At 39.1% G+C, this 20,889-nt stretch overlaps 1 protein-coding gene and 1 long non-coding RNA gene across 3 annotated transcripts in view; both read left to right on the top strand.

Moving 5' to 3' along the window:
* Positions 1–18,938, top strand: part of LOC101429008 (aquaporin-4) — a 340,557-nt gene extending 321,619 nt beyond the window's left edge. Inside the window, exons 7-12 of one of the 2 annotated variants that reach the window (XR_009180952.2) lie at positions 6,773–7,187; positions 8,140–8,304; positions 8,590–8,670; positions 12,001–12,165; positions 16,459–16,559; positions 17,220–18,938. Coding sequence is in view for 1 of the 2 variants with exons in the window: in XM_058277568.1 (XP_058133551.1) it covers positions 6,773–7,187; positions 8,140–8,304; positions 8,590–8,670; positions 12,001–12,279 (940 nt within the window). In the remaining variant the exon portion in view is untranslated. Of the gene's footprint in view, positions 1–6,772; positions 7,188–8,139; positions 8,305–8,589; positions 8,671–12,000; positions 16,045–16,458; positions 16,560–17,219 lie in introns of those variants that run through there. The other variant, XM_058277568.1, reaches the window with a different exon arrangement.
* Positions 3,769–4,910, top strand: LOC139436656 (uncharacterized). Its single transcript, XR_011645959.1, has 3 exons — positions 3,769–3,823; positions 3,893–3,945; positions 4,828–4,910. It is a non-coding gene; the product is annotated as an uncharacterized lncRNA (long non-coding RNA).
* Positions 18,939–20,889: the final 1,951 nt, after the last annotated feature.

Raw genomic sequence — 20,889 nt, 5'->3', positions numbered from 1 at the left:
TCCACTCTGAAAAAAAAAAAGATCAAAGCAATATAAAACAAGGAAGTGAAGAAGATTTAATTAATAAAGTGTTATTCCATTTTATGAAAGACGTTTTCATTTTTTTTTTTAAGATTTATTTATTTCTCTCCCCGTCCCCCTGTTGTCTACTCTCTGTATCCATTCACTGTGTGTTCTTCTGTGTCTCCTTGCATTCCTCTCAGGTGGCACTGGGGATCTGTGTCTCTTTTTGTTGCATCATCTTGCTGTGTCAGTGCTCTGTGTGTGCGGCGCCACTCCTGGGCAGGCTGCACTTTTTTTCCACACGGGGCAGCTCTCCTTACAGGGCGCACTCCTTGCATGGGGTACACCCCTATGTGAGGGATATCCCTGTGTGGCATGGCACACCTTGCACATGGCAGCACTGCACATGGGCCAGCTCACCACATGGTCAGGAGGCCTTGGGTACCAAACCCTGGACCTCCCATAACGTGGGCAGATGCTCTATCAGTTGAGCCACAACTGCTTCCCTCCATTTTTAAATGAATTTAGTCCCTTTTAAAGTTAACAGTGGAAAAAATACCAATTCCAAATCTCATTTGAATCTAGGCCCAAATCCAAATAGTTCAATCTAGAAGCTATTTCTTATATTCACAGGGGCTCCCCTGCCTTATTTGTCCCTACCACTGCCACATCCGTGTTAGCTGCTTCCTGCCATCGTATCCTGCATGCATCACCTTAGACAATCATATTGGAAATGTGTCTACCCCCAGTTCCAAAAAAGACCCAGGCAAGAGGCTGGTTACTGCACTGGACTGAAAGTGAAAGGAGAATTAGTAATACCATCTCAAATATAAAAGGAATAATAGGTAAGACCTAGTAAGAAAAACTACCTCAGGTAGATGAAGAGTTAATCCTTAGTTGATCTTAGCCTACACTGTCAGGAGTGCTAATAAGTGCACAAGTTGGTGCCAACTGGGGTGGCCCACCCCTTGATGGGAACAGTCAATCCTTAGGAACTGCACTGTCAACACATTCTACCCGGGCAGTGATCAACCAGCCAGAAGAAAGGGAAAGGGGCTGAGAAACTGCGGTAACCAAGTTTTGCTGGCACTTTGTAAAATGGTTACGGGAACTGCCAAGGGGGCACAATGAATGCTAATAGAGCCTAAGGCAACTTGCAAAGAGTGGATCTGGACAATGTGCCCCAAACAAGCAGCAGCCCCTGAGAGTACCACTCTTTGTGGGTTAACATTGGCTATGACCACAGGACACGGTCACAAAAGAGGAACCTGAACACTACAGCATTGTCCCACAGGCTCACAGACCTCACAAACACTTCTGACTCCATTTTCGTAGGGACAGAAAGAAGTAAATACATTTAGCACATCTGTCTAAAAAGCCAAAGGTTTATAGGTTTTAAAAGCATTTGCTCCTTTTTAAATCTCCTTCTGAAATCTTAATAGCAAACAGCTTTAAGAATCAATATGGGGAACTAGACTTGGCCCAGTGGTTAGGGTGTCCAGCTACCACATGGGAGGTCCACGGTTCACACCCCGGGGCTCCTTGACCCGTGTGGAGCTGGCCCATGCGCAGTGCTGATGCGCGCAAGGAGTGCCCTGCCACGCAGGGGTGGCCCCAGCGTAGGGGAGCCCCACACACAAGGAGTGCGCCCCGTAAGGAGAGCCGCCCAGTGCGAAAGAAAGTGCAGCCTGCCCAGGAATGGCACCACACACACGGAGAGTTGACACACAAGATGACGCAACAGAGAGAAACACAGATTCCCGTGCTGCTGACAACAACAGAAGCGGACAAGGAGCACACAGCGGGTGGACACAGAGAGCAGACTGCTGGGTGGGGGCGGGGGGGGGAGAAGGGGAGAGAAATAAATAAATAAATAAATAAATAAATAAAAAGAATCAATATGAACGCGTTTTCCCTATTAATAACATCTCACGTGAGTGTGGTACATTTGTTACAATTGATGAACAATTGAGGCATTGTCACTAACTATGGTCTATAGTTTACATTATGGTTTACACTTTGCATGGGACAATTTCATGTTTTAACAAAATGCATAATGGCCTGTATCTGTCATTGCAATATCTTGCAATAAAATGTGGGGGGAGAAGAGGTGGGGTATATAGGAATTCCCTATGTTTTGGATATAACTTTTCTATAATCTAAAACTTCTTTAAAAATAAAGTTTAAAAATACTAACAACAATAACAAAAAAGAATGAATATGAACTGTTCTCTGTGGATTCACATAAATTCTTCCTTCCTCTCCCATCAGAATTTACCCTGACTTTCAGGTAGCCTATTTTTTAAAAATCCAAAGCTACAGATGTGCAATAATTAGTGTGCAACCATATTCTTAAGAGTGTAAATTCAATCTTTATCTGAGAATGCTGTGAAATAGTTAAGAGTGTTCCTCCTAAATTCACACTTAAAATCTTAATTCTTTCTAATGAGAGCTTTGCACCCATTTCCATGTCTCACATTTCCAAGTGAGAAGGCAAAATGAAGAAATTTTAATAGTGATTTGAAAGGATGGTGGCTTTTCTTCTTCTCTCTTCTGTATTCCTTTTAGCCATAGGTTATTCTTGAAAAAAAAAATCTGAATTGAGATGGTGCCTGGTGATGCAAGGCAAGAGATGGCGAGGATCCAATAGGTAGGTGTGAGTTATTGTCACAGTTCTGGTTGTTGGGCTCAGTGACAGTTTCCACAAGTGTTCAATGTATTATTAAAAAATAATGAACTAATATAAATAAAAGAGGTCCATGTATGTACCAGTAATGGTAAAGTGTCATAAACCAAAGATCATGATTATACCAGTCTAAGTACCTGAAGTCCATTTAAAGAAGAACAATTAATAAGATAGTGGTACAGGCACCTAATTTTCAGACCTACCTTCCAGAGTTCACCTAACTCCCTTGGAAGGGGTGGCTTCAAGGGTGCACCCCAGTGCAGCCACACAGACCCCACTTTTAGAAGCATCTCTGGCTTGGCTTAATGGTCTGCTGTCGCCATCTTGAAAATCTTCACAATTTTTGAAGAAGGGGCCCTGCATTCACTTTGCATCTGGTCCCACAAATTAAGTAGTCAGTTCTGGCCCTGTGTTTCTAGAATTAAATTTACCTGCAGTTCCCCAAAATTTTGCCCCTGCCCAACCTCTGTATTTTTTAAATTTGCTACTTCTTACCTAACAATTATTATTAATACAATGGTCAGGTGAGCAATCTGGAATAGAATCATTCTCTATATTTCCCATTTTTCCTTATTTTATATTTTCCCAATAGGTGCTGCCTATATTGATCTTGTAATGCTGCTTCACAGATCAAAAATATCATATATCAATAGAAGGTACTGGATATTTTGCAAATCAAAAGCAAATGCACTGCAGCCTATATATCAATTCATCTCAGTTGCTGGATAATACAAATCTGTTTTCTAATAATTGCCCCATTTCAACTATAATATGTAGTCAAACAAGACAAATCCTCAGCAATTCTTTGTGGCAGGAAGAATTAAAATAAAGACGTGGGGAAGACCTCATTTTGAAAAATTACTGGCTAAAGAAACATAATGTAAGAGAATATTTCATGTTCCTGGAATGCCCTGTGTCTATAGTGATCAGGTAGGGGCAAGTGACTTGAAGTTCAAATATAATTTAGCGATTGCCACATGGTGCAGAATCTTTCCACCCCTACACTCCAAAAACCCAATCAGACAAGTGGCCGTAATCTGACTCCGAGTGCACTGGGAATCGCGGGGCAGGCAATGAGAGGCTCACTCTGCCCGGGGAAGGAATGAGTGACAGACCCGCAGCAAGGCGGTGGGGGTAAGTTCTTCTTTGCCTTAAGGGAGCAATGCTCAGGGCCAAAAGATGAAACTTTCTCTTTTATTACAGAGGCAAGCTATTTACACTTCCCTAGGCAGAATCTGCAAGGCAACTACATGCAGGTGGGTGCGTCTTTTAGAGCCGGGTACTGGGCACACTCAGCAGAGAGCCAGAGAAGGTAGAATACAAAGGGATGCTTTTAAAAAGCAAATGCTCTGTAGATCCTGGACCTGTGAAAGCATAGGATTAGTCCTCAAAGGGGACAAATGTCTCTGTGGTATTTTTTCACTAGAAAAATTGCTCACCACTCCTGTTCAGCTGTCCAGGAGTGGATCAGGTTGGGTGTTCAGCTAGAAAGCAATGTGCCCGGATCTTTGCCACCAGGCTGCATCAACAAACACCCTTTGTTCTGGGGGGAAAGAAGCAAAACAAAGTGTGTCGATGCATTTCCAGTGAGTGTGAACGCGTACGGGAACACTGGCCATAAAAACCGGGGAGCTGCGGGCGTACGGGAACACTGGCCATAAAAACCGGGGAGCTGCGGGAGACGCTGGAGCGAGCGCCTGTGGTGCCAGGAGTATGCTCTGCCTGAGTGGGGTTCACCGCAGAGCGAGGCTGGTCACTCTGTCCTGGAAGGCGAGCAGACCTTGGGGGTTTTCAAAAGGAAGCTCAAAGCACTCTCAAAGAGTAAAATAATCTGTCTGGTTTTTTGTTTTTGTTGTTCTGTTTGTTGTTGTGGGGGATTTTTCTGTTTTATTTCCCTGGCTGAGAAAAAATTTGAAACAGAAAGAGCAACTGTGTTGCTTAAATTAGGTCTCTGGAGAGGTAGACAGGTGTGTGAGAGAATGAGGAGGGAGAGAGAACCCAGGGGACTGGGGACAGTGAGAGCAGAAGGGGGGTACCCTGGGAGGCTGGCCCTCTCCTGTGCTGGCCAGAAGGGGACCGTGGCCACCCAGCTTCCTTAGTGTCCTGCTTTGTCCTCTTCCTTTTCCCACTAAATTCAGCAACAGACAGCCAGCTCCTGTGATAGCACCCTGCCCCCTCTGCCATCTCGGCTATAACCTTGTGCTGCAGGTGAGTTCAGAAGTGACCCTTGTGCTGCAGGTGAGTTCAGAAGTGACCCGCGTGACTTCTCCATTTGGGAGTTTGAGTTGGCCCTCCTTGAGGTTATTTTGAATATCTCTTCCAGCGCGTCCTCCTCCCTGCCCCATTCCAGATGCCGCTGTTCTCTATTTTGCCTTCCTCTAGGGAGGATGATGCCACTGTCCTCCCAGCTAGGGGTTTCCACAGTAAGTGATGCAGGGAAATGAGGACCCTACTCTGTAATATATTAAGGGGAAACCGCAATCATTCTAATCTCTTCAAGTACTTGGCTGTCTTGTCAAACCCCTTTCTTACATAGTCCACACTTGCTCGCCACACGTCTTCACTCTCACGACTATCGCAGGCAATGGACAAGGGTAAATGCCTTGGATGACGGGGTAATCGGAGTAACTGCGACCCAAGCAGAATCCTAGCCATTTCTTGCCAGAATGAGCAGTAATATCCTCCAACACTATCCCCTCTCCACTCCAAAGATCCAAAGGCATTAAGAGGAAAATAGATGGGGGGAGGAAAGGGTCTTTCCTCTCAGTGGCTGCTCTCCACTTGGCCCCCATAAGCGCCCCAAGAAGGAACCCCATAAAAAGAGGACACCAGAGAAACCCTCCTTTCATAGATAGCCTTCGGCCCTGAGGACCACAGCTCGCCTAGACACACCCCCTTTCCATAGTTGTCTTCCCCGAGAGCTCTGCCTACCTCTACCTCACTGTCAAGCGCAGTAGGGAGCTCCAGGCGGTTGGAAAGGTACAGAGGCGCAGCTGGCTTGCACCGGCCTCCAGGAGGCCCTGGGGAAGATTTTTCTGAGGGTTAACGTCAAGGTCTAGGGAAGGACGGGTACTAGGGGAGCTAGCGCTTCAAAAGCGCCAGCCCGCAGGAGGCTGGATGCACTTTTCCCCTGGCGAGGCCGCCTGAGACGCGCCCACCCGGGCCGAGCCAGCCTCAGCCGGGCCAGGCGCGCAGGGCCGGCGGGTTCCCCGGGCGAGCCGCGCTCACGGGCCACCGCGATAGGCCGCTCTGTTTGTCCCCCAGCTCGCTGCCCGGGAGCCTGGCACCGGCCCGGGAGTGGCAGCTCCCCCGCCCTCCCGGAGGCGTTCCGGGCTCCCCTGGGGCCTGAGGTTGGCACGTCCCTGCGCCGGGCGCCTAGATCTGTCCCTCCGGCTGAGCCGACTCCGGACTGCGAGTCACCAGCTCCCTCCTGGCGCCGAGGGACAGGGAGCGAGCGTCGGGCGCAGGCCCTGCCTGTCCCCACAGCTGGGGCCACACTCACCATGCGCTCCCCTGCCCCCAGCGAATTTACCTACGCAAAAGACAGTCTTGCCGGCCTCCTGGCTGCGCAGCAGGACTCTCCTTAATCCAGAGTCTCTCCTGCCGGGGAGGAGGGGAAGATGAGGCTCTACGAAGCCATGGTCAGAATGGCATTTTGAAGCAATGAAGAAGAAAACTGGAAAAGAGTACTCCTTTTTATTGCTTTCTGTCCAAAATATAAATGACATGTAAAAATACATTGAAAATTAAAAATTGCTCTGAAGGAAATAGTGAAAAGTTAACTATATTTTATTAACTTTTTAAGGAACATGATTTAGGCATTTTCCTTTCTAGGGACAATTCAACAAATTTTCCAGTGAAACTGGATGATCTTTGAATGTTAAAGAAGACTCAAATAACAACCTCTCCACTCTTGATTAAGAAGTCTTCTTTCTTAGTATGCAAGTAACTAACTTGGTTGCAGCCTCTTCCCACAGCACTGGTGAGAGTGCAAGCCTGACCTTCTTCACGTAAATTCACAAACCCTTCTAGATGAACGGGCTGGTCTGGTGGCTTCTGATACTGCTTTGTTTTTCTTTTCAGTAAGTGTGGACCTCTGTGTCGAAGAGAGAACATCATGGTTGCCTTCAAAGGGGTCTGGACGCAAGCTTTCTGGAAAGCGGTCACAGCAGAATTTCTGGCTATGCTTCTTTTTGTTCTCCTCAGTCTGGGATCCACCATCAACTGGGGTGGAACAGAAAAACCCTTACCTGTGGACATGGTCCTCATCTCCCTTTGCTTTGGACTCAGCATTGCCACCATGGTACAGTGTTTCGGCCACATCAGTGGGGGCCACATCAACCCAGCTGTGACCGTGGCCATGGTGTGCACCAGGAAGATTAGCATCGCCAAATCTGTCTTCTACATCGCAGCCCAGTGCCTGGGTGCCATCACTGGAGCAGGAATTCTCTACCTGGTCACACCTCCCAGCGTGGTGGGAGGCTTGGGAGTTACCATGGTAGCACCTTTAGCCCTTAATTTCCAACTAGGTCTTCAAGCTTCTTACAGACGCTACTAAATGACATCCAACAAGCCTGAGAGACCTTCCTACATGTGCTAATTTATTCCCAGGGAATTTATATGTCCTGGGAGAAATACAGATGAATCTTGAGAAGGGTGAAAACTGATTCTGGGAACATTGAATGTATCCTTATGAAATCATTATTTGGGAACATCAAATGTATCCATACAAAATCATTATTTGCTTTTGAATGATTTTAAGATAACTCAGTCTAGGGGGCATAAAAATTGTGTTGGTTTTTCTCCTGCCTCACTTCCCAGTTACTATATTGACTATATATTTAGTTTAAGGCATTTTTATTATGTTCAATAACGTTACATGAAACAAAATGAATTAACAATTATTTGTCAGTTCACTAGTAGAAGATGCAGTTTTGTTTCCTATCATATTCATGAGATTTAAAATGATTCACCTAAAGGGTCACAGAAAAATTGGGTGTTTGAGCCTAGTTTTGTTCTTAGCTGATTAAGAATATCACTTGTCAGCTCAGCACCAGGGTTGATTAGAAAACTACACACTGTTTAAGTTTTAATTGAAATATATATTAATTAATTTAAACCTAATTAATGGGTTTAATCATTGCCTTATAAAATTACAAGACATCCAAAAAATTCTTTTATAAATTAGGGGCTGCAGTGGCAGATTTTGCTTCCTTTGTAGAAAGGGGTATTCAGTACAGACTTCACTTGGCCATTGTAGGATTAATTATCTAGGATAGCTCAAAATGTGTGGAAATTTATTCCTTGTGTGTGTGTGTCTCAATTGAGAGAGGGGGAAGATTTAAATTTACTGATACTTTTTATGGATAAAATCTCCCTTTCACAATAATATGTTGTCATAGAAAATGTACTCTTGCTTCGACTCAGATGGAATATTTTTCTCTTTTGAGGTTCATGGAAATCTTACTGCTGGTCATGGTCTCCTGGTGGAGTTGATAATCACATTTCAGTTGGTGTTTACTATTTTTGCCAGCTGTGATTCCAAACGGACTGATGTCACTGGTTCAATCGCTTTAGCAATTGGATTTTCTGTTGCAATTGGACATTTATTTGCAGTAAGTTTCCAAGTCCATTTCAATAATTGATCTGTTTCATTTATCCTCACCTCAGAGCTGGTCCGAAGCTGATGGATTTTACAGCTGGAGCTCTTCAGTATCTAACCATGCCTGTCCAGTTTACATGGTTATTTTGCAAACTAGCTGATGAGGCTGTTGATACGGCTGCTAACCTCTTGACAGTTCCACTAACTGACTTGCCAAATGGTAACAAACTGCAATGAATGATACCTGATAGTAGCCCATTTCAGCAAAATCTAAAGTTGTTCTCTTTTTTGCCTGCAGATCAATTATACTGGTGCCAGTATGAACCCTGCCCGATCCTTTGGACCTGCGGTTATCATGGGAAACTGGGAAAACCACTGGGTAACCTTCCTGTTGCTATCTCCTACCTTCCTGGAGTTGAAGACAATTACCCAGGGAGCTCTTTTTTTCCCCTTTATTTTGCTCACTAGTTTCTCTTGCCTCCTCCCAACCTTCATCCCCACTTTATTACATCTTTCATAAAGACTCAGGCTAACACAGATCTGCTATAGAACATCTCATTTTATACCTGTCCTGGACTTTCGGTAATAGTCTCTGTTTCTTTTTCTTTTCAAGCACTGCTCTGGGCAAGGTATCTGACAGACTACAGCAGAATATATCATACATGGAGTTGCCTATGTGGACCAAGTCAAAATCAGGCTGATGTAGTGAATATGGTATTTAAATAATTGAAAGTAAAGCTTTTGCAGCAATAACAGAAAACACTTGAGAAATACAAAAAGAAAGAGATGCTTAAAAGTACTGCCCATAGCAAAAATATTTACCTTTTTGTTTATAAAACCATGAACCAATTAATAGTATGTGAGTTGGAAGCATTTGAACTGCAGATGGTGCAGAATAAATGGTACAAATATTTACACTGTTACTACCATAAGCATAGTTGGAAAAATAAATGATTCTCTGAAAAGGCACACTTTTCAATCTATGCCTAACCAACTTAAGAATGGTGTGACAATGCTTCAAGACAGTCTTATCTAGATTTTAAAATCACAATCAATTTTATTCAAATAGTTTTTGCAGCAAAGAAATTTAAGTCTCTTAAATTAGTAATGTGGCAGTTTTGAAGGCCATTTACACATGAGCTTAAAATAATCAAATGGGGCTAACTTTTGGGTCATTTTTATGTTGTGAATATTAATTTACAACTTTTATTTTCAATTCCTGCATATAACAGAAAACGTGAATTGTGCGTTAAATTCATGTACATGGTGGTGATTGACCCATTCACACCCACTCAACCATGGTGTACATTGCAAATGAGAAGAAATGGCACCATTGCTGCATGCATCGCCATCTAAGTAAAGTATACCAATAATTGAAAGGTAATCAGTACAATTAAAGAACAGTGTGAGAGTCAGTGCTGAGAAGCAAAATTTGGGACACAGCCATGACTTGGTCAACAGTGTCACCCATGAGATTGTTCTATTTCCCACTGATATTTCCATTTACATCTCAAAAGATTTGTCACACTGACTGTAATTAGTTTAATGCTGCCTCAGTAATTGGCCAGTAAATCTATGATAAAAATACAACTTTTAGTTCAACATATTAAATTCAAATATTTTTGTAATTAAAATATAGACAAATGACATATTTAAGTTTAATCTGAGGAATTGAAATTGTAGAAAAGAATATGTTTTATTAATTGTTAGTTTTGGTAAACTAAGATTTAAGCCATAGGAAAAGTCTTAGCTTGTTTCTTGAATCAAAGGTTTCCTCATGTTTTATTGTATAACAAATTTAATTCTACTGAAAAATGAATGTTCATTTTGTAGGAAACGATGTTGAAATTCAAAATAAATGTAATATTTTAAAGTATCTTCACAGACAGATTGGTAGATAGACAGACTAGAAATAACACCAAAAAATTATTGATGATTTTTTTTGCTTATGGTGTAATGACATTATTTTCCTTTTCTTCTTTATACTTTTCTGTATTTTCTAGAGTTACCATAGTTGCATCTTAACCAGCAATAAAATTTCCCTACCTTTATAGTTTTTTAAAGGTACTTGAAAGTATATTGTGAGTTGGTTTTGGAATAGCAATTTCAAATTGAGATTTGTTTTATTTTTGAGAACATGTAGCTAGATGTCTTCTTCATCAGTGTTTTGGGGAGAGTGTAGCAATTATTTTGCAGTCCCTGTTCTCCTTTGTGAGATTTCTACCATGTGGATCTTATCAAGGGAACAAAGAGCAAAGACATTTAGAGGAGGGCTCTGGTTTCTCCTTTGAAAGGGCATAAAGAAGATAAAACTCTCATATGGTTTCTTTGAGATAAGGAACTTTGTTCTTGCAGCCATACTTCTGACAGTTCCCCTATTCAGTGCATGTGTTCAGCTTCAGCTTAAAGTTTGATTTTTCTTTAGATTTTTCATGAAGATGCTAAGTGAGATTAATTTCCAGAAGCTGTTATAAGCAAGAAGCATTAGTCATGTGTCTTTCAAGGGAGAGTATAGTGTATTGGAAACAGTATAGTGATTCAAAAAAGGGACCTCAAGTCAGACAGATCTGACACTACTTGTTAAGCATGAAAATCTTAAGCAAGCTTCCTATCCTCTCAGAGCCTCAGTTTTCTTAGGATAGGAGTAATACCCACCTCAATGGTTAGTATCAGAATTAAATGAGGTAAAAAATAAGTAAGCAATTCAATAAATAGGTTTCTGTTGCCAGAGCAAATCTGTCCAATGAATGTCAAATGAGTCTGTTGAATAGATGATCTATAGCATACATGTGATCTAAAGCAAAATTTGCTGTTTATTCAAACTCAAAACTTAACTTTATTGTAGGCACATAGTGATATGATACAAACTTCCATTTATTGAATTATAAATCTTATGGAATTGTTAATCCTCAACTAGCCATTATCCATAAGCTCAGTACAGGTTTTTTTTATTAAACCACATTGTAAGGGTCATGAGATTTAAAGAGCTCTGCTAAAGGAGTAATAAACAAAACATGGGGTTTTCGATTAAATCAGATCACCAAAATTTAGGGAGAAAAAGCATGTAACATGAGGAAAATCAATAGCCAGCCTAGTCACATACATCTTCAAATTATTTAGGAAACATGGAATAGAGCAAATTCTTATAAGCTGGGAAATATTAAGTACTTTACAAATATTTCATTTACATAACTGGTCCAAGTACTCACAAAATTGCTAAGTGGTGGAGCTGGGATCCATTTATTATGCCATACTGAACAACTACAACTACAGCCTCAAATAATAAAATCTGTCCTATGATCATGATTATGCATAAAACCAATGACAGATAACAATATTGACAAAATAAGAAAAGTACTCTCCAGAAATTATTTTCTGTTTTAGTTGAAGAATTCTTAGTGTCTGCTTAATTTGCATTACTAGCAAAGAAGAGTTGTCCTTCTGCTAATAATTATCAGAACATGGAAAGAAAGTAATTAATGAATACAGAAAAGAAGAGGGGTCCATCCTTTCTTATTTTCTGTCCCAGAGTTATTTTGCAAGAGATGATTTCGTGTATTTTCCTGTTTTCTTTACATTTCTCTTCTTTTAATGCATGACACAATTGATCTCTTAATTTAACCCAGCCAAGGTCTCGATTCATGAGGGTTTTTTTGGTGGAATAGCTTTTTTTCCACTTACAACCCTTGCTCTTTCATCTTTCCTCCAGGTATATTGGGTGGGACCAATAATAGGCGCTGTCCTTGCTGGTGGCCTTTATGAATATGTCTTCTGTCCAGATGTGGAACTCAAACGTCGTTTCAAAGAAGCCTTCGGCAAAGCTGCGCAGCAAGCAAAAGGGAGCTACATGGAGGTGGAGGACAACAGAAGTCAGGTAGAGACGGACGACTTGATTCTAAAACCTGGAGTGATGCATGTGATTGACATCGACCGGGGTGAGGAGAAGAAAGGGAAGGACCCTTCAGGAGAGGTGTTGTCTTCAGTATGACTAGAAGATAGCACTGAAAGCAGACGAGGACCCTTAGAACTGTCCTCAGATTTCCTTCCACCCATTAAGGAAACAGATTTGTTATAAGTTAGACATGAGCAGGTTTTTACAATATGAAAAATGGAAGCAACGCATTTGTTGTTTCATACTATATTCCTGAGTCTAAACATTAACTATTTCTTTATTTACCAAGAAGGAAGAAACATATTGTGAATTCTAAATTATAGGGGGAAAAAATTAAGTATACCCATAGCAAATATGTATAATAGTTTATCTAGTTGTATTTTATTAATAACCAGTTTTAAATACAAATCAGGATTTGGTTAAGTCCTGCCTGACAGAATGTATAAACAAACGTATCAGATTATCTTTCCTCTACCATGAAATTGATATCGTCAATCCCCATTTGAATATTTATTCCATAAATTAAGCTTATCGGTGGCAAAGTACTGTATGTCACAGAGTCATTCACATTCAAGAAAGAAATTATACCATGCTCTTTTATTGGGCAATCCCTTATTTAAAAGCTACCTCGGCAAAAGAATATTAACAAAGGTCATTGCTAATGGGTTGTTTCCATTTATATTGCAAATATCCAGCTTTCAATCCCATATCCAATTCATAATATTCCTCCTTCCTCCTCATTGTCCAAGGTAATGTGGGACTAAAAAGCCTGGAAATTGGAAAAGAATGCTCAGAAGCCATAGACATTTATTAGGCCTATCTAACAAAACATCCAAACTGGAAGTTACCTATTGAGATTCAATATAAATAGGATCTTTAAATCTTATCGAGGTAGGAGGGAAATTACCATTACACAAAAATCACAGGGAAAAAGGAAATCTGTATTCTGCTATCAAATGGCTGTTCTGTTTTCAGTGCACATACTCAGATACACCACACTAGGTTAACAGTCTAAGCTTTTAACCACTTAATCACCTTGCTTAATTTTTTTTATTTATTGGCAAAATGGGGGGGAGGGGATGTTGTTTGTAACTTTGGTTATCTCTGTTTAGACATTTAGCTGAGACATATTTTTGAAAACAAAACATAACTAGTAAGTCCCGACTTTTTGTTGATTATTAAGCTCTGCTCACTCTAGAAAGTGTAAGCTGGTCCTGTCGAGTCCCATTCTCTGTTGAGTTCTCACTTCTCATGACATTTGTTGATAACTTTCACTGTGAATGTAATGCTATCTGAGGGAATTGAAATGCATGAGAGACATGGAATGACATTGTTGCAGAACATCATTACACTGTATTCAAAGCTAGCTAAATGACCAGTGTCTCATGTATGGAGATATTGTACGTAACCCAAAATGTATTTAAAGTATTTTTATTACTGACTCATTTATTTGTGAAAATAGTTTGCTTTTCCTGTACTGCTTTACCTTATGTCAGTAGTGTGTTCTCTGGAAACCCCAGTTTTCTAGCACCTAAACGGTCTAGCCTTTATCTTAGACAAAGAGCTGCAGATGTCAATTTCACTGAACAAAAGCTAGTGCTGGTGAAGCAAAAACCTATGACTACAAGAAAAGGCTGGTAGAGTGCTGATAATCAAGGGCTTTCTTCTTTTGAGCGTAGCGTCATCTGTGTGACACTTTTTAGAGTTAATGGCAGTTGTATGTCTTTGGCAATGAGATAACGGACCACCGTTAAACCTGATTCTCTTCGGTGCTAGAAAGAGTGATGTGCAAGATTCTCAGAAAGGCATCACAACAGTGTCGTGGCTGGGAGTGTCCTACATCCCAGCCCAATTTTCAGGGGTGCAACCATACCACACAGTATGCCAGTGATGCACCGTTACTTCCCGGAGGCACCCAGAGAAACAACGGTGCAACTCTCCCAATGACGAAATATGTCCATAATTTCACATGTTTGCATGATACACCACTAAACGCTTAAAATCAGGGATGGTTCAGCTCAAAAGATAATGCTGTCAACCATCATGCAAACATATCAGTTCAAAAGTAAATTAGGTTAACAAGTAGGAGTTAAAAAGATTTTCCAAATAAGCTGACAATACACTGGCTTATAATCATTTTTATTCTGCTATATGGTTTACTTCTTATATACTGATACTTCCAATTGTAGCATTAATAAATTAGTAGTAAAAAGGGATGAATGATGGTTTTGTCATTTGTTTTCCAGCAACTAGCAAAGTGCCTGACACATTGTAGACATTCAAAACAGGTTCATTAGTTCATGAAATTATATAAATTTCATTTGGGATTTAAGAATACAAGTCCTTTTCTCTTCACCTTTATTTTGCTCAATATTTAATAAAAGCATGATTTCAAAGACTACTAAAGGAGGACAATATAAATATGAAAACCAGAAAATATATTTTTACATTCTGCTAATTTTAGAGGCATGAAGTGAATGAAAGCTTTAGTGCTTTTTTTTCCCTGCATATGAGACAACTTATTTTGTATTTCACTCAAGGCTCTGCCAGTAAAAAGTAATGAAATTGTACCTTTCTAATGACGTCTATGCAGCAGGGGTCTATTGCCTTGTGGATGGCACCAAATTATCCAAGTGTATTAGGAAACTAGGGCTTTTTTCCTTTAATCCCTTCTTATTAATGAAGTGCATAGTGCCGCTCCCAGGAGAGTGCTGCTACAGATACACAGAAAAGCCATCAGAGAAAAAACTGGGAGAACATAAATGAATTATTGCCAGCTGTGGAAACAATACCAACCATTTCTTCCCTAAAGAAGAGGGCAACAAGCAAACCCAAATTGTTAAGGGGGCCGGACACAGAAAATAGATCTGCAATTTGTCAAAGAATATAAACCTTTAATGATTTTAAATCAGTAATAACAAGAAAATTCCAAAATACAATAGCAAATCCAAATGCTAAGTAAATCCAGGTGAGGGATTTTGTTGTAGGATGTTGACACCATCCCCATGTGTCGTGAACATTTGACAGAGAAATCATCCTTGTGACAACTGAAGGTGACACTGTGAGCTGACAGAAAACTGTATCATCCAATATAAATTCTCATCATAAAAATGTAGAATATCAAATTACTAACATTTTATAACAGAAAGTAATTACGCCCGTCCTAATGCGTTTATAGCTTGAAAATTATTAGGAAGATGTGGCGACTAGAAAGTGTAATATAACAAAGCTCACTTTTTCTACAACAAATTTTGTGTTTGCATTTGTATTTTAATAGTTTACAGAATGCCTCAAAACAGCAGTAACTTCTGAAACCCATAATTCTCTAAAATAAATGGAAGGCATTTAATTCAGAATCAAAAATGTGGCAGCTCACCTTCACAAAGGATTGTCTATAGCCTGTAAAAATACATATCAAAAGGCATGTACAATGCACATTAAATTTAGGAGCAGTTGTAGTGTTACCCATTCATGTTAAAAATCAATGAGCTGAAAAATACACCTAATTTATATAATCACTGGAATGTGTTTCTAGATTCTCTTCAGGATTAATTAAATAAACATATAATTCATGGAAAGATATAAACAATTGTTTACCATGTTTATGACCCAAATCACAATAAAATTGTAATCCATGATAAACTGGGAAGTAGAAATTGAACATATGGTTATCATCACAGTTATTTGTTAACTGAAATATTATGCCAACATTCAAGCTAATGTAAAAAAGATTTAAATTGTAGTGCCTAATATTTGGAATAACCTATTAAAATATTAGCATTGTGGTTGATTCCCATGAATTATGTTCAGCTCATACTACTAAGGTTTTACAAATAAACTTTTGAATGTTTTGAAAGATAAGCATTGTGCTTCATGGTGTTCAAAATTTCATTCAGTTTTTGCAAAGTTAGAGCTCAAGATCTAACCAGGAGTTTCAGATATTTGAGTGTAATCAACACCAAATGAAATGGTGATGGAACCCATGTAATCAAATATATTTTTTAACAGCCTTCAGAGTATACGTGATGGTAGACCCAGATGTCAACAGTGAAAATTCTGTCTTCACAGGCTTAATTCAAAATGTCCACATTTATGCAAAATAGATCATTGGATATCAGCTATCATTACAGTGTGTCTAAACGTGAAGAATCAAACAACTGCCACTCAAATGAGATTGGTTTTGCTAAATAGATGATCCATCCTCAGGGCATTTGGCAGATTCTGCCTACCCAGATGGATAATGTAGGCTCAATGAGTACTGGTTTATTCCCTTAGGTGATTGGTTTGAGGAGCTCCCTCAGTTCTGAGAGGTTATAGAGACTGAGTGAAGGATTGAAGACAATCATTTATGCAGTGTGCAGCTCATCAGATGAGTGGTGAGTGATGCCTTAGGAGCCGTGCAAATGTGTACCTCTCTTACAGCATTTATCACTTTGGAGTGAAATCATTTGTGTAGGTGTCTGTCTCCCCCACTAGATTCTAAACTCCTTAAGGGCTAAGCCTGGATCTTATTTATATCTTCCTCTCCAACACTGAGCACCAGGCCTGACATTTCACTCAACAAATGCTTGTTGCATGAGGGAAGAAAGGAATTAATGAATATCTTACAATCAAAAAATACCACCAAGCACTATCCTTCAATCTAGTTGCTTTCTGTTATATAAATTTGTGCTAAATATTTAAATTCTTATACAGTTAAGAGTCCCAAATTAACTCAAGCATTCGAAAACAATAAAAGGAAAAATGTACAGAAAGAATGAAACACTAATTGGATTTCTAAAATTTATACCTAATGTGTAGGCAACAAGACATGTTTTCATTGCTATATTTATATAATAGCCAGATGTTAGATGAAGTTTAGCTCAATGAGTGTTTCAGGGGGAAAAAAGACAGCAAAGAAAGCATTTTAACAAGCATGGGAAGCTAGAGATATAAATGTCAGCCTGATTTTAGATCATTATTCTGCTTGGAAAATGTCCAAAACTATGTCACCTGAACTAATTCTTAGTGATTTTAGTTTTTCTACCTCTTCGCAGGTTTAAGGAGACATTGAGAACCCTAAAAGACTGGGTTGACTTCTTCTACCTCTAGGTGGTCTAAAATCTCTGAGAAACCAAGACATTGATGTTTGTAATCTTTTTTGTATAGCACAGTGATAGCACATAACTGGCGCTCAATAAATGCAAGATGAATGGATGAATGAATGAAGCACGCCCATCTGGAGGTATTAAGTTCATCTGTGAGCAGATGGAAAGCATAACCCATATTCTTTCTTACTTTTCAAGAACCGCCTTTCATAAAAGAGCTATATATTTATGAAAGCATTAGCCAAGGGTCAGAATGAAAGAGGAACGAATGAGTTAGAATAGCTATCAATTATGAGCACAAGGATGGGGTGTTAGCATTTACAAAGATCATTCTCAATCATTTACTTTTCAAGGCTCATTATGGGACAATTATTACTATCATTCCCATTTCCAAAGATGAGAAAACTTAAGTGTCAAGGAGATTAAGAAAATTAAGTAAATTACTTAAAATTGCCCCTAGTAGTGAAGCAAAAACTGGAACCAAGATTCCAGTTAATCCCAGTCCCTATGTTACTTCCTTATAGCACATGAACTCCTCACATTAATTCGTCAACCTAAGATCAATCAATTTTCATTTACATGGCAAGAAGTATATTCTATCCCTACAAGGTGAATCCTCATGTACAACACCTAAAGGGGCAGTAAATTAAGTAATACAGACCCGGAGTGTTAAAAAAGTTCTCAAATAAGAGAATAGCATTGACTGTTGCAATGGGTTTTCTCTAGGATACTTACTAGAAAAATTCGGGTAGATTTTTCCTTAGAAAGGAAAGAACCACTATTTAAGATATTTCTATTTGGTCCAGAAAAGAGTTGAGAATTTATTGCAACATTAACAATAAGGTCTTCCACATTTCAATAATAATAGTAGTAATAGTAGTAGTAAAAAACACCACCTTTTATTTATTGAACACTTAATTTGCACCAGACATATGCTATATCTGAATATAATCATTCCTTACAACAATCTTAGGAGATAGATATTGCTATTATCACCATTTTACAGGCGAGGAAACTGAGGTGTAAGGAAGGTAAGTAACTTGTTCAAAGTCAAACAGTTACTAAGTGGTAGAAGAGTGGTACAGAACCTGTACGCTCTTGCCCACTACACTTTCAGCCACTACCCAGGGGTATCTCTTTTTCCTGTGGTGTTTTAGGGTTTCAGTAGTTCCCACTTTCATATCTGCTTTTTCCAAGTCTTTGATTTTTCATATCCAATAGAGATTGCAGTGTGTTCGAAACTCACAGTTGTCCCCAACTTAACCTCTGATTATCATTTTGACCACCTTTGAAGGAAGATTTAAACGCCCAAGTGCAAATGCCACAAAGATAAATCAGCTAAACTTACAAAGTATTTTTGAAAGGAACTTTGAATGGCCAGGAAAACTTTCTTTAGTGAATAGAGGCATAATAGAAAAATGCTTACACAATATACCTCGCTTTTTTTTGGCTCAAATTTTCTTGATGGTCAGTATTTTTACCTAATTTGACAATTTCTTTTTCCCCTTCATTGAGACTGTAATCCTTATGTATCTATTAATCAACCAATCAATATATGATTGAACACCTACTTTGTTCCAGGCTCTATAAAAAATTTAATTAATTTATTTGTTAAATAATTGATTTAAACTTTAAAAAGGGAATCAATAAAATCAGGTTTAGCAATAAGCTGAGCTAGTGTGTGCTCACTTACCTTGATCAACCTATAAAATTAAAAGACTGGGTTTTTTTAAGAATTTTAAATAAAGGTCAATCACTTTGGGAAATAATTTAATAAAATGAACACCATACTGTCCCTTTCTCAGTAATAAGAAGGCAAAGATCTGTGTTTATAAAACAGAACTAATCCCACCTAGTACTGCTTTGTTTCCAAACTACCGGATTGTAGCCTAAGACCCCAAATATTTTGACTCCAGACTCTCAGAAGACAAATCTTTAAGTGTAGAGATGTACTACCAATGACTATGAAAAATATTTATATCTTCAAGTGCTGAACCTACTAAGGGGAAAGAAAGGGAGAAAAGAGAGAAGGAAAGGAAAGAGAGAGGAGGAGAAGGGAAGGAGGGAGGGAGGGCACTAACTTTGCCCTGAATGCAAAGGAAATGAAGAGGGACTCCTTATTCTGCTCACTGCCCCATGCAGGTGTTACCATGTGCAGAAAAAAAAGTTCCTGTGCTAGGTCAGCACGTTCTTGTCACCTCACACTGTAATTAGTGTCCCAAAGAAAATGGACTACACTGTCTTTTAACAAACTTAAGCCCTCTTCTCAATTTTAACTGTCAAAATATCAGGCTAAAGGGAAAGAGACTCCTCCATGGAATAAAAGAACTCATGGAATCTCAATTTTCAGCAGTGAATGCAAGATGAAATCAAGATCTCCCCATTTCTCTCAAGTAATTTAGCTTATAAAATGTATTTCTTAAAATAATATATATATTATATATATATACATATATATGTGTGTGTGTGTATATATATCCTAAATCTCAGCACATGGCTCCTGGAAATAATTCACCATATGAAGCTACTCCTGGACTTCAATGTCAAAACTTATCATAAAGGACTTGAGGTTTATCTTGTTGTTCCAAAGCCCATGTTATGGAAAGAGTCACAAAAGAACTGAAGAACAAGAGCAGCTGGGATTTCTCTAGTGACCTGCAATAAGGAAGAGTTGAGAAATACTAATATAGATTATTCAGCCCTGTGGTGTCAGTACATTGTGGTTAAATCATTCATATTCTTTGAACTCTAATAAAAAATTCTCATCAAACAATGATGACATTTTCATCTCATCAAAGTTTAATCATAAGAGTATTGTAATTCAGATTTTCTTCACCTTGGTTCAAATTGAAAGTAATTGTCAGATGTCATTTTAATTTTAACCATTACATTCATTCTTACATGTTCTCCCTAAAATTACTATGGCCCTCTAAGAAGCATGCCATATTTTCTATTATTCAAGCAGTTTTAAAAGAACTCTGTCACCAACTTACAAACAGTACATGTAAGGCTCATTTTCGAAAGGATTTAAGATAACAGATTGATGTGAATGAAAAGTGTTTCCTTGAGACACTGAGAGATACAAGGGGTAATAAGTTCTGACAACTGGATTTTGTGGTACTAGAAAACCACTTAATTGTCTGAACTCTTGATTGTTTCAAATTCTTTTTTCTTAGCAACCCCCAGAACAATAGGCTTAAATTGCACAAGAACAAAGAGGTAAATACAAGCTTGTTTGACTTTTTTCCATGGAATTTTTGGGCAAAACTACTTGGCTTTAGTCATAAAACATCCTGGAATCTGGACTAAGAAGTGGGAACAAATTTATCCCAATTGATCCAGAAATCCTGGGAATGGCAAGTAAGTCCTAATCACTACTGCCAAGGATGTACAGAAAGCTAGCAACAAAATCCGAGAGGATTACAGAATGTGGAATGATGTGTGTACTAAATTTTTTTGTTTTCCGCAATGAACATGTATTACTTTCAGAATTAGAAGGGAAAAAGAATGATATATTTAAAGAGCTCTAAGAAGTTTGATTTAAATATATGGATCAGAGGGGTCATACAGAGAACTGTTAGTATGGTAATGGTTCTCATGTCTCTATCTCAAAAAGCAG

Source organism: Dasypus novemcinctus, chromosome 16 (assembly GCF_030445035.2).
Source record: "Dasypus novemcinctus isolate mDasNov1 chromosome 16, mDasNov1.1.hap2, whole genome shotgun sequence".
Classification (NCBI taxonomy): domain Eukaryota; kingdom Metazoa; phylum Chordata; class Mammalia; order Cingulata; family Dasypodidae; genus Dasypus; species Dasypus novemcinctus.
The sequence above is the reverse complement of the archived record's forward strand: the minus strand, read 5'-3'. Positions and strand labels throughout refer to the sequence as shown.